The sequence below is a fragment of the Cyphomyrmex costatus genome, unplaced genomic scaffold (assembly GCF_001594065.2).
Source record: "Cyphomyrmex costatus isolate MS0001 unplaced genomic scaffold, Ccosl1.0 scaffold565, whole genome shotgun sequence".
NCBI classification, from domain to species: domain Eukaryota; kingdom Metazoa; phylum Arthropoda; class Insecta; order Hymenoptera; family Formicidae; genus Cyphomyrmex; species Cyphomyrmex costatus.
Genome location: NW_017279836.1, coordinates 519,681 through 533,534, shown reverse-complemented (window position 1 = coordinate 533,534; position 13,854 = coordinate 519,681). Strand labels below are relative to the sequence as shown.

At 42.0% G+C, this 13,854-nt stretch overlaps 1 protein-coding gene across 1 annotated transcript; it reads left to right on the top strand.

Annotated features, from left to right (window-relative positions):
• The first annotated feature begins 521 nt into the window (after positions 1–521).
• On the top strand, positions 522–11,599 carry rno (PHD finger protein rhinoceros). The gene is made up of 8 exons (XM_018546562.1): positions 522–979; positions 1,084–1,240; positions 2,164–2,316; positions 2,476–2,763; positions 2,978–3,151; positions 3,239–3,409; positions 3,908–4,054; positions 4,131–11,599. The coding sequence occupies exons 1-8, from the start codon at positions 522–524 to the stop codon at positions 11,379–11,381; spliced, it is 8,799 nt and encodes a 2,932-aa protein (XP_018402064.1). The 3' UTR covers positions 11,382–11,599.
• The last annotated feature ends 2,255 nt before the right edge of the window (positions 11,600–13,854 follow it).

Here is a 13,854-nt window from a genome sequence, read left to right as displayed (position 1 = left end):
TTTATTATATAAAGTATTTTATATAAAATATTTTTAAAAAAGTAATCTGATTTTTAAATATTTCTATGATGTTATTAAAAAATCTAAACAAAATTAATGACTAACAGATAAAGTTGTGAATTATTATGTTAAATTTTAGATATTAATGAAAAGAAACTGCAATCTATTATTATTTTTCTCAAATTGTCTTTTAAACAATTGTCATTTACTAAACTACACATCTTGCATCATTAATTTGCAAAATTATCCATTTATATCATTGTGTAATGTTTTTATCAATTTGTAAAATATTTTGAAATCAAGCGACACATTCTTTATGTTTCAGTTCTGAAGATAATCTGCTTTTCAGATAATAAATATATGGATAACTATGTAGTAAGTTTATCTCTATACATATTTTTTTAAATATGCATCGAAAAGAAAGACTAGAAGGTACTAAAAAAAATACGCAATCGTTATTTCAGGGTGTACACAGTTCACCTGCATGTGCCACGTACCACTAGCTTATTTGGCATAGTAGAATGGCACAACGAGGCAAGAGGCATAGAAACGACAATGATCTGGCGTCTTGTCCGGGCGCTATTAAAAGGCGCAAATGTAGATTGGGTCCAGCTGCCACTGGTTCATCGGCACTGGCAGCGACCATGGGGCCCTCAGAAGAAGAGGAAACGATGGCGTCATCCAGCCAAGGGGGGGCACCCTGGTCCGCCCGATCTGTCAGTGATATCAAGATTCCCAGTATATACAATCGAACGTCCGCTGAAGCACCAGCGGAATTATTTCGTAAAGACCTGATCAGCGCTATGAAATTGCCGGACAGTGAACCTTTAAGTCCAAACGAGTATTGGGTTATAACTGATCAGTGGAAACAGGAGTGGGAAAGAGGTGTTCAAGTACCCGTTAGTCCGGATGCTCTCCCTCAACCGAGGGTTACTGTTACACAAACGTCTCCTTTGAAGTTACAAGCTGAATTCAAATTGTGAGTACATAATGTGTATTGTTGTAAATTATGTCAAATATCTTATTGGAGATCATTAAGGTGCAGTATAATATCTCGTAACGAAATCATTCCATGCTTTTCAGGCCTAAAAAGTTAATAAGAATATCTCGTGATGATTATTTTAACACGGAGGATCATCATTTAAGTACTACTCCAGCAAGAGCAGAGAAAGCCTGTGCTTATGATCTCGATGATACTGACATTGCCTGGTTGGAAATATTCAATGGAGAACGTGCACAGGTATAACTAATTGTTTATAGTTATACTAAATCAATTGGCATTTCTTTGAAGTCTTTTAATTTTTTGCACAAAGAATTTGTATAAAATATCTTATAAAAGGTATAATTAAAAGATAAGATTTTTAAATATAAATGTTATATTAAATCTCTGCAGGCCAGTGTCTTGGCGCTAATTATATTTTACATAATAAAATATATTTCTTGTTTTACACACAAAAATATTTTATGTAACAAATAAGAGACACAAAGTTTTAGTACATTTTTGTTACAAGAAAAATATATTTATAATATTTATAAAATATAAAAAGAGATTGGAAATTTTTAATAATTTCAGATCTCCCTAAGTGTCAATAAATGTATCTGAGAGATTTTTATACTGATATTTTTAAAAGAGGATTTAACTTTGGAGTAATCTGAGATATTTTTACAGTTTGATTAAAACACTATTATTAATAACATGTTGTCTATTGTTTTCTGTATTTAAAAACATAAGTGTAAATTTAATCATAATTTTCTGAAAACAAATAAAAATCAAACATATATTAAATAGAATAAATATGTTAATTAACTTACTATATTTTCTAAAAATTAAAGATTGTAATATAACACGTTTTTATTGTGAGTTTTCGATGCATATTTAAAGGTTCTTAAAGAATATTTTACAATTCATATTTTTTCGCCGGAGTAGAAAAATATTCACATACACATAGGTGATTGTCCCCAGGTTTTAGCTAATCAAACTCTAATCTTTTTGCAATTGTTATTTCTAATGACATAGGTAATTTGATAACTTTTACGAATATTATTGAAAAAATTAATAAATATTTATGTAACCAACGATTGTATTATCTACTATTAATGTTTTTATACAGGCAATATTTATTAACATATTTTACATTAATATTTTATATTAAAATTATCCAGGCTGGACAACTGCCGGTTACAGAATCGCAGTTAGAACGTGTCATAGAAGAGTTGGAAGTGCGTTGCTGGGAAAGAATTCAAACAATCGTGAAGAACGAGGAAGGACTTGGGATTGAATACGACGAAAACGTCATTTGTGATGTTTGCAGATCGGTGAGTGATTGATTTATTTTTATATAATTGGAATTTGAAATATAATTTATTATGTATTTAAAAAATATATATATATTATATATAATTTATCGTGCTTCACATGTGTATGCTACAGTACAATTTGTGTTGGATTATTCATAACTCAAATTTTTATGATAGCCGGACTCGGAAGAGGGTAACGAGATGGTGTTTTGTGATTGTTGCAACATATGTGTACATCAAGCTTGTTACGGCATTACTTCAATACCCGATGGATCTTGGTTGTGTAGAACTTGTTCGTTAAGTCAAAGACCTGACTGTGTATTATGCCCTAATAAGGGAGGTGCAATGAAATGTACACGAAGCGGTCAAAAATGGGCTCATGTCTCGTGTGCACTTTGGATTCCCGAAGTTAGCATTGGTTGTGTAGAGAGAATGGAACCAATTACAAAAATATCCAGTATTCCGGTAAATAATAGTAATCTTATAATTATTGATCTACCTATCTGGTATTTTTATATCATTAATCGAATTAAAATTAATTTTTAAAATATCTAATTTAAAACATTTAATTACAAAATATTACATTATATACGTTTTAGATATTTTAAATTAACTTGAGATTTCTTTATTGTGATTCTGGCTACACAAATTGATTGAATGTAATAATAACGAATTGCAGCAAAGTCGATGGGCCTTAATTTGCGTTTTATGCCGCGAACGTGTGGGTGCTTGCATCCAGTGTAGTATAAAGACATGTAAAACAGCGTATCATGTTACATGTGCTTTTAAATATGGGTTGGAAATGAAGGCTATTATCGAGGACGAAATGGCAGACGACGGTGTGAAATTAAGGGTAAGCTATTATACGCGATTTAAATTTATTAGAATTGTTTCGTGACTATAACTATATAGGGGTCACTTGGTAATTTCGTGTTTGTAGTCGTATTGTCAAAAGCACAGTAGAACAAATACAAAAGACAAAATCGGCGTTGGCGGTAGCGTAGGAAGTGGTGGAAAAGGTGGGTCAGATTCCGAAGATGGCGAATCCAGACGACGGAAACGAAAAGACATGACTTCTGAAGAAAAAAATCAAGCCCGTGCAGCTAAGTATGTGACATAATTTTTTAACATGCTCTTTGAAATATAAATAAAATTATAGATACATATTAGATATATCTTATTAATCATGCAAATTTATACTGTAATGCTAATTTATTATACTAATTTATATAATCATACCGTTTGTGCTGATATGATTAAAAAATTCTACAAAATAAAATTTCAGAGAAAAAAAATTTTACGTTAATAATCTAGCAGCAGATAAAATTTTTAATAAAATATTAGTAAGTAAATTAACTAGATTTTGGGTTGAAAATCTAAACAGACCAGCAGGGTTAAAACGCTTTAAAATATTTATGAAATAATTTTAAAATAATGTAAAAATGATAAAATTCTCAAAACAATAATAGATTGAAGGTAAAATTCTCCATATAAAAATCATATAAGAAAAGATATTTTTAATAAAAATATTAATATATATTTTAATACCTTTTGTGTTTTATGTATTTTATAAAGATCTAATTTTTTAAATTATATTTTGAAAAATAAGCATAATATGTGTTTTCATATTAGGCTGCAAGAAATTGAAGCGGAATTTGATAAACATGTTAGTATAAAGGATATTACTTCCCAACAATTGGATATAGATCCTGATAGCATTATATACATATATAACTATTGGAAACTGAAGAGACGCGTAAGTCGTCGATATAAATCCTTAAATGCGAAAATATCACAGTGGTTATGGTTTGTAATTGTATATTACTTTTTAGGCTGGTCATAATAAACCATTATTAGCTCCTCGTTGTGGTGAACTGTCGAGTGCAGGAGCTCGCGCTCAAGGACAAGCGGCTGATGTAGAAAAAATGCGTACGTTTGTTCAATTGCGACAAGATTTAGAACGCGTACGAAACTTGTGCTACATGGTCGGCCGCCGTGAGAAACTCTGTCGCACTTTCCTGAGACTACGCGAACAAACCTTCCACAAGCAGGCAATGGTGATGGCTGGACCGCCACTATCTCCGACGACGGCCGCAGCTATTGTCGAAGCTAATCACGGACCTTCGATATACGATCGTCTCTATTCCCATCCCGATGCCGAAGATCACACTCATGACTTCAACACAATACTCGCCCGAATCAAAGTTGAGTCGCCTACACCAGCATCTAACGATGGGAAGAAAGTACAGCCAGACTTCAACGGTGCGTCCAATAAGAAACCCTACTTCAACGGTTCGGTCAGAGGGAAGAGTCTGTATGGTAGCGATTTGTCATCTATGAGTAGTAGCGAAACGGACGCGGTGAAGATGGAGAGAAAAACAACTGGCAAATGCACAAACAAATCTAAGACTTTGAAGATCGAGATTGAATCGAGTTCAGAAGATGATGGGAATGCAATGTCAAAGAACAAAACTCCTACTAGGCGAAAAACAAAGAAGAACGCGCCAGACAGGCCTCGAGCCAAATTGCACGATAGTAGTGAAAGTGATAAACTGGATGTGGTGAATAGATCACGTACTCTGCAACATATGGAGCTCGGTAGTTCCGGTAGCGAGAGCGACGAATTGTTGCCGTTGAGCACCAACGCCAGTTCTCGTCTCGGTCCATCAGCAGCTTCTGCCATATATTCGGATACTGATTCAGATTCACAGGAGCATCATTCCCATTCAGCCGTACTTATCACAAAAGCTGCGGTGAAGGAATTCTCAGCAGCGGATGTATCTAAGAATACGCAGAAGAACTTTACATGTAAGGATGCCGCAAGATCAGATTATCAGGATGAATCTACGAAGAACAAGGAAAATGTGAAAAACTCGAAGAAGAAAGAATATATACCATCCGCTCTTATAGTCCCACAGCGGCAAGCGGCGAAGAAGGCATCTGAAATCATGCAGCGAACACAGGGTAAGAAGGAGAATACCACGAGCGAACCTGTAGAGTTTGTGAAATCGCCTGGAGAACCTCTGAAACCAACTAAGGAAAAGCCATCTGGCAAAAGACAGCGCGATAACAAAGCATCAAAAGATGCTAAGAATAACGACGTTTATGATTTTGACAAGGAGTTCGGCGACGGCTCAGAGATCCTTGCTTACGTACCACAACGGCAAGCTGCAAAGAAAGCTGCGGAGCACATCAAGAGCGGTATGGGCACTAAAACTGCTCAAACGGAGCTCGAAACTGCGGACGGGAAACCAAAGAAGGAATTGCCAGACGGTGGTAAGAGGAAAGAGATTAAGAAGGAGGAATCGCCGAAAAAGGAAGAACCGATAAGAAAGGAAGAGTCACTATTAAAAGAGAGACGGGGAAAGAAACAGGTGCCTGAGAGCAGCAATAGCGAGAGCAGCAGTAGTGATAGTAGCAGTGGCAGTAGCTCCTCGGAGAGTAGCAGCGATTCCGATGTAACTAAGAGTCCAGTACAGAAAATGTCGAGCACCGCTAAGGAACAAACTTCCTCTTCAACTACTACCAATACCACATCCTCCGAAAGCGATAACGGTAATCAAGTGAAGAACAAAACTGCGAATAAACGGCAAACAGTAAATAAAGTCGCAGATGAAGTAGTCGAGTCTGAGAAGAGGACTGTCGCGGGGCGGAAACTCAAGAAGCTGCCCGATAAGAAGCTTAAAACTTCCGACGGGCGGCATGGACCAGAGTTTCAGCCGCCGCTTACTGAGAGAGAAGAATCAGGTAGAACCGCCGTACCTAAGGAGCAGCAACAGGCTCAACAACAGCAGCAGCAACAACAACAACAACAGCAGCAGCAGCAGCAGCAGCAGCAGCAACAATCCAGTAAAAGAGCCGACCAAAAAGACTCCAAAAGATCCCTGCAGTCACAACAGCCAGCTGACCAAAGTGTGCTCGGTGGGTATCGAAATAATGATGGGCTACGAAGTGTTTCTGGGGCCAAATCTACCAAAAAGTCCAGTCAATCGATTAAGCAGACCCAACAACAACAATCTACTCTCAGAGGCAAGGAAGACAGCGGCGGAGCAGCGTTCAGAACGAAGTCGGAGACGCGCAAACGAAAATCAAGCGAGGTTACCGCAAAGGAGGACAAAAGTAACAAGGAGACGACATCGCTCAAGAAAGTGGAAAAGAAATTAATAGAGAAGACATCTAAGGAAACCGAGAAAGATAAACATGATACTACTAGTATTAAAAATGTCCCAGAACTCGTGGAATCTTCGAAAGCGACTGAAAATACTCCTAAAATAGATGACAAGAAGATCAAGAAAACAAGTAATAAGAATGCGATCAATACATTGGAGGAGGAGATGAAACAGCGACGGGCGGAACGAGACAGTCCGAAGAAATCATCGAGGGGACTAGACAAGCTGCTTGAAAAACGTGAGCATCTTGACAAACTTTCAAGGAGTAGGATTGCTATTCAGCAGGAGAAATGTAACGAGGAGAATAAAGATTTAAAAATTGTATCATCCATCGCAAAGGAGACTATCAAGAATGAGGATGTTAAGAACCACATGAGCGAGGAAGTCGCGGTGCTAAACATAACGAAATTGGAAAAGGAAGACGTAAAGAAGAATATCGAGATTACTTTAGAGAAACCTACGGACAGAAGGAAGAAGACAGAACGGAAGCTCGAGAGTGAGACGGTGGCTGCTGTTGAAATGATCACGGTCGAAGAGACCATCACTAAGGAGTCAAACGATAATACTTGTTTGAAGATAATGCCTGATAAAGTCTCTACCGCATTAATTGAAAACGTGACGTCCGAGAAAGAGTGTCAGCAGAAAAGAAGAAAGTCCGTAAATCGTTCTATCTTCTCACCGCAACACGGCGGCAAGGATCCCAGTGTGTCGGAGCTGTTCGATTTTGATCAGGACATGTTGACTGATGACATGGTGAACGATGACGCGAATGATTTCAGTATACCGCGCGATGAGGAAAGAGGAGCAGCACCACTTTCGTTCTCCTTCAACAATGAGCTTTGGTTCAAGGAAGACTCGAAAGAGGATAGTGCGCGGGAAACGCTGCATTTGGTAGAGAAGCTGCGTATGGAATTATCGAAAAAGTCGAATTCTAGTCAGTTCGAGTTAGAATCCGTTCCGACGGAAGAAGAGGTTCCGAAAAAGGAGGAGCTGTCTCTTCATCCAGTTGAGAAACCAATGGAGAAGCAGTCTCTGCTTCAAGAGAAGGTGGATGTGCAGGAACAGCAACCAGTGGGACAGCAGCAGCAATCAATCGTACAACCAATCGAAATTAAGAGCAACAGCAGTTCGGAACCTGCGCAAATGTCCGAGGATCTCACATGCAAGAATCATACTATGGAGGACAAGAGAAAGCCTTGTTTCTCAAGCAATAGCAACGAGCACTACATGTACGGAAATGAAGAACGTGAGACGGCCAAAGTGACAGTGGTGGAACGTGCAAAACTCGATAGAGCCGAGGCGGACGAAAGATGGGTACCGCCGAGCATGGACAATTTCAATCCGAGCGATGTGCAACATCTCAATACGCTGATAGACAATCAGAACCACCGTTATGCAGCTGCCGCCGCTCATCAATTCTCGAACGACATTGGCGCCGTGATGCCGGATCCTGTGGCAAATCCAGATGCAGCATTGGTTGCGCACCTTCAACTCAACATGCAGGATCAGTATCTGCAGTTGCAGCAAGCGCACCCAATGGAGCGAGTGCAGCAGCACCTCGAATCGCAGCATGCCGCGGCACAGGAGCAGTCGCGCGTGCAATCATTGGCGATGATGGATCAACAGATTTCGGCAGCCAGTGCGGGGATATCGACGCAAATTGATGAGATCACGCCCATGGAAATGGTGAATCGTCACCTAATCGGCTTGCCCAATTCGGAAGACGATCAGGGTAGCGAGATGGACCGTGTGCTGGACAAGGAGGGGGATGTCTCGTCGGACATTAGGCAGGATTATACGCAGAACGACTCGCCTTACAACGAGCTTAATGGCCGACCGGACACGCGATGGGCCGAAAGCCAAGTCTTACCTTCGCGACGATCTACGTCGTCGTCTATCACATCCGCATCTTCCGCGGAAGAGCATACGGCTATTCCCCCTTATAAGAACGTACCTCCGATGACTTATCCGCCAATGGACGCAGCGCCTTATCACTATTCGGAGACCGGTTCTTATGGCGCCGGAGCGGTTTCGCTATTTCCATCGCAATCGTGTGCTGGTCCATTGCCCTACCCGTCACCGTTCCCGCCACCGTTTGGCGCTCCTTTCCCGACGCCACAGTCTATACTGCCACACGTGCCGAAGCCGCTTGAGGAGTCCCTCAATATCGGAGCGTCGCCGTGCACTGCTGCGTTTACCTCGTCGTCGCATAACATGGCCCTCACCGCGGCCATGGTATCGCCAACGAAGGTAACCACACCACCGCCGGCGCCGCCACCACCATCGGTGTCACAGCAGCAACAGCCGCAACCACAACAACAACAACAGCAGCAGCCACCAACGACGCAGTCACCGTCTTCGGAAGCGCTGCCATCGGGACATGTGCCGTCTCTGCTGTCACAGCCGGCTAATTCACCTGCCGTGCCGGCGTCCTTCCTCGCGGAGACGCAGGTAAGCAGCGAGACCGCCGTGGAGAATACAGCTGAGGTACTTAGCACGGACAATAAGAGCGCGCCGTCTGGCAAGAAGTCGCCGTCGAAACCGACGAGAACGTCTGCCAGGGTAACATCCTTGCAGGGCAAATCGCCCGGTAAATCGCCGCGTCAGGAGACCACGAAATCTGCGCCAAGCTCTCGCGGTCGCAGCAGGAGCTCTAAAGGATCCCAACATTCAAGTTATCGAAGTCGCGGTCGCGGCCGAGGACGAGGACGCGGTAGGAACAACCAGAACCCGTCGATCACGATGGTGCCGATGTCGAACGTGCTGCACAACGACGACTCTATCCAGAACAAGCTGGTCGGTACCGTGTACGATTTCGACTCTGACGAAGACTCTGCGAATGAGACCAACATCGCGGATCTGAGAACGATGCGCGAGCGTAAGAAGTCCACTGACGTGAACGAGAAGAATCGCGTGAGTGAGCCTCTCGGCGGAATGGCGAACGATGGTGGTATCCAGTCCCATCTATCTAGTCCCACGCTGCACACCGCAAAGAAGTACGCCGACGACAAGAAGCTCGCGTCACCGGCGGCGCACCACGATCATCAGACTGCCATAGCCAAGTCCGAGTCAAGCACTCATCAGTTCGCCGACACGGTCATGCCACTGTTACCAGGCCCAGTGGATATGCGCACATACAACTCGACCGTAGACCAACCGAGCTCGTCGGTTCACGGTCAACCGTACGGCAATCATTTGTTAGGCAGTTTTGCCGGGAGCGTAGGTGCGGACTCGAACCTGCCTGAACTCGACGATTTACTGCACGGGGACTGTTCTGTGTTAAAGAAGATCACCGGTAAACAGCAACAACTTACAAGCGGCGGCTTCGAGGAGCCCGGAGCGAAACCAGGCTTTGGGGATCCTTCGGCGATCGACCCATCATCCGCAACCAGTTTCGACACAAACAAAGTTTCTCTGACCGATTCCCGAAATCAACTGAAAGTGAAAATCAAAGGCCCATTTCTTGACGCAAACTATACGCCGTCGGTACCACCGTTGGTCCAGCAAGCACCGGTGGCACCAGTTGCAACCAGCGCGTCTGTTGCATCTGGCACTTCAAATCTACGTCGCATGCGAAAGAAGGAGCTGTTGCGTCAGTATTGTTCACAGGATATGAACATGGATGATCCTGCGTGCGGTAGCGTCGCCTCCACGCCAACCATTCCAACTATCAATCCGAGTCGCACAGTCATTACCATCCCTAAAGCTGTAGCTTCGATGACGAGTATACCAACTCGAGAGGACTACAAGGCAGTCGTCGATGCGAATATGGAGAAGAAACGTCGAAAGGAGCGGAGTGGCGGCGTTAGTGGCGGCAGCAGCTTCCTCGACGTAGTAGCAGGCGAAGAGGAGAGCAGTTCCGACAGAAAGCGTGGTCTTATTAGCACAGTCAGCGATCGTAGAAGAGGTAGACAAACTAGACCGACTGCTACTACGGTGGCGAACAGTACCGGGCCGCCAAAGCTCAAGATCAAGATTGGTAATAGTATAATCGGTGGACAGGAGATGGGTAACGTGCAGGATGATCGTAGCAGGATCAGGCCGCCGAAGAAGCGGCTTAGCAGCATCCCGAGCACGCCTAGTATGGAGGAGCTCCGTCGCGAGAGCATGAAGTTCCGCAAGATGATCATGGCGGGCTTCGACAACGACGAGAAGACGAAAAATAAGCGCGACAAGAACGGCAAGCGAAAGAAGCGACAGTCCAGTAAAAAGGAGGCGAGAGTGCAAATCCTGGAGGGCGGTGCCGCGACGCCCAAACTTATCATACGGCTGGGTAAGGCGGCGGGCGCTAATTCCTCGACGACGAGCGACGCGCCGAACAATGCGCCTGCCGCCGGTGACAAGGATGACAATCAACAGCAGGCGTCATCGGACAACAAGGACAGCCGAGTGGGTCCACCGCCGCCCGAGCCTGTTAAGGAGGAGACCGGTGTCTACTCGATGGAGGGCGGCATCGACGAGAAGCAGCCGACCGATCCGAACGTGGGCGTCACCGCCCCAAGGAACATCCGCTCGGCGAAGGTTACGCCGATCCGATTAAAATTGACCCGTTGTCAGGAGGGCTATGAACTGAAGGATCCTGTGGTAGCGAGTAGCGCGAGTGTGGACGACGACGGTGGTAGTGGTAACAGTACTAGTGCGACAACGACGGTGAACTCGGCGGCGCCGTTGCCGATCGGCGGCGCCGAGCAGGAGATGCCGACGGCGGTGGTGGCAGTGGAACGCCTGCCAGCCACCGGCGTTGCCGTCCCCGTCACCGGGACGAGAGCCGCCGAGCAAGAGGAGCAGCAACCGCCGTGCATGGATAAGCAATCTTCCAAAGAGGACAATATTCCATTGCTGTCTCAGTCCGCAAATCACAACTCGCCGGGCTGTCCGCCCGCACCGCTCCCGCAAGGATGCCAAGTTAGGTGATAATTAATGATAATTGTATAATATGATAATTTAGTGATTCTTTCTTAGATGATTTTCTGCGTGCGCGTGTGTATCAAGTATCACGTGGCACGACATCGGATACCTTGTCGTTCTCGTGTATACGTAAGAATATATTCGCTGAATACACACAGAACACATTTGCGACACACACGTGCATACAAAATAGAAAGTGTATATTATTCAATACTGAGACAGAGACTCGGTAGAAATGTAGTAAGAGTGTAATATAAATTATTAATTATTGTAAATGATCTGAGGGTGAAGTGAAATTTCACAAAGTGCCCAAAATTTACCACAAATAGTAAAAAAGGAATAACAACAATATGTGCATTTCGTCGGGTGTATCGACGGTCCACACTAAGGTGTCATCTCGTTGCGTAATTATTGTGTAAAACCGTCTCTTATCTATGCGTATCTTTTATACACCCACTTTTCCTTCATAATGCAGGCTGTTTGATTAATTTAATGGGTGTTTTCTGTGACAAGAAACACAGGTGTCACAAGCTCTGTTTTCTGTGGCTAAACTAGTGTACACTTTTGAATCTTAAAGTGAAACAGACATATGTTTGATATTTATCGAAAGCGAGAAAGAATGCAGTCTAATGCAGGAAACAGACTAGTAGTGTAACGTGTTATTTTTGCTTAACATTAGCAAACAACAAGGATATAATTATTTACTGTATTTATTTCTACCAATGCAGAGATTAACTTTAATCTCGATTTAACTTACTCTTTATCCTTTTCTAATTCTTAGAACTAGAAAAAGTTAAACCCAGATTAAAGTTAATCTACAATGATAGAACAGATATGAGTCATCTGTGTTTTTCGCTAGAAAGCACTCAACTTCAATCTAAAACAAAGCACAATATAATAACGATCGTTGTAGATGAATCAGTTTTTCTTTATATTTTTACTGTCCATCACACACAAGTTCTCTTCTAAACTTTTGAAGATTTATTTATGGAGTCTCTTGTAAAGAGATCCTGAATGTGAGAAAAATGTGCTTGCCGTATATCAACTATAATCTCACATTTCCATTCATTGCGTATAGCTAATTGATATCCAGTTATTTTATTACTTAAGTCTGTAGAAACAATCCGTATAGAAACAACTTCAGTCAGAATTCCATCTTAATGTTTGTCGATGTGCTACGCTCAAAGATTTCTCTTACGCTCGTCGATGTGATTTCAAAGCAATATGATGATTAGATATGAACTTTTGAAGGACATAAATTGGTGAGGTGTATTATCGCATCACATGTCCTGATAAGAATCGAAGCTCATATTTGTGCGCAACGATCGACACCTTAATGGGGTATCCGCAGCAGCGACGTAAAATTACCTTGTACAAGAAGCATATTTCTCAAATCACTACTTAGGTCGTGATTTTTAAATGCTAGTTATAACGAATTTTAATAAAGCACGATACAATATATACAATATTTCGAGCGATATACGATCGATGTCGACTTTAATGTGGCAAGAGGAGAACGTGATACCAGCCGGACGTGAAGCACTAAATGAGAAAAGGGATATGCATTCGTTATTCTTTTATTTTCAGAACAAACCTCATTTTTTTTTTTACACAAGCATATCCGTTCATGTGCTTGAAAGAAAAAGAAGGAAAATAGAAAAAAAAAAGGACGTGCTTTTTCGCGATTTGACAATTGGAACTTGCATGCACTCTCTCTCGCATTTGACAATTAAACTCTGCAATATGCTATGACGGTATCGTTTTGTTTTAATTGCCCATTCTTCTCTTTTAGTTTTTCTTTCTGCCATGTTTGTTTTCGCTTCACGCTGTGCAATCCGCACATACAAGATCGCGAAGTTAGACGCGAAATTTGAAAATATTTTTTTATTATATTTTTTTACACGTTAAATATATATTATATATATATACATAAATATTACGTACGCGCCTCGCGCGATTTGTTATATAGTTTTTTTTATAAGATCCAACGCGTCATTATTAATCGTCACGATTATCTATTTTATCCCTTTTCACGTTGTAACCCTGCTGCGTGTATTTATTTATGACGATCATTGTAAGCTATTTATTCACCTATTTTCCTTCGAAAGCTCTCCAAGAACAGTTTTTAAACGGTTTTTAACTTTCTTTCTCTCCCTCCCTCCCGCATCTCTCTTACTTCTATCATCTATCGCTTTCCTATCTTTTTCTTTCTCTTCTATCTCTTTTTTCCGTCTGTCTTTTTCTTCCTTTCTCCATCTGTCTCTTGCTCTTCCTTTTTTTCTCTTTTCACTTTTCTCTCACTCACTCACTCGCTCAATCAATCAATCTTCTTCTGCTTTTCTTTCTCTTAGTATCATCCTAATTATTATGTATCACACGCTATTATTACTGTTATTATACGTTTCTTCTCTGTTTGTATTAAGAAGTATATCGTCATAATCTCGCCACGTAGATAACAAGAGTTATGCGTATAAAATAC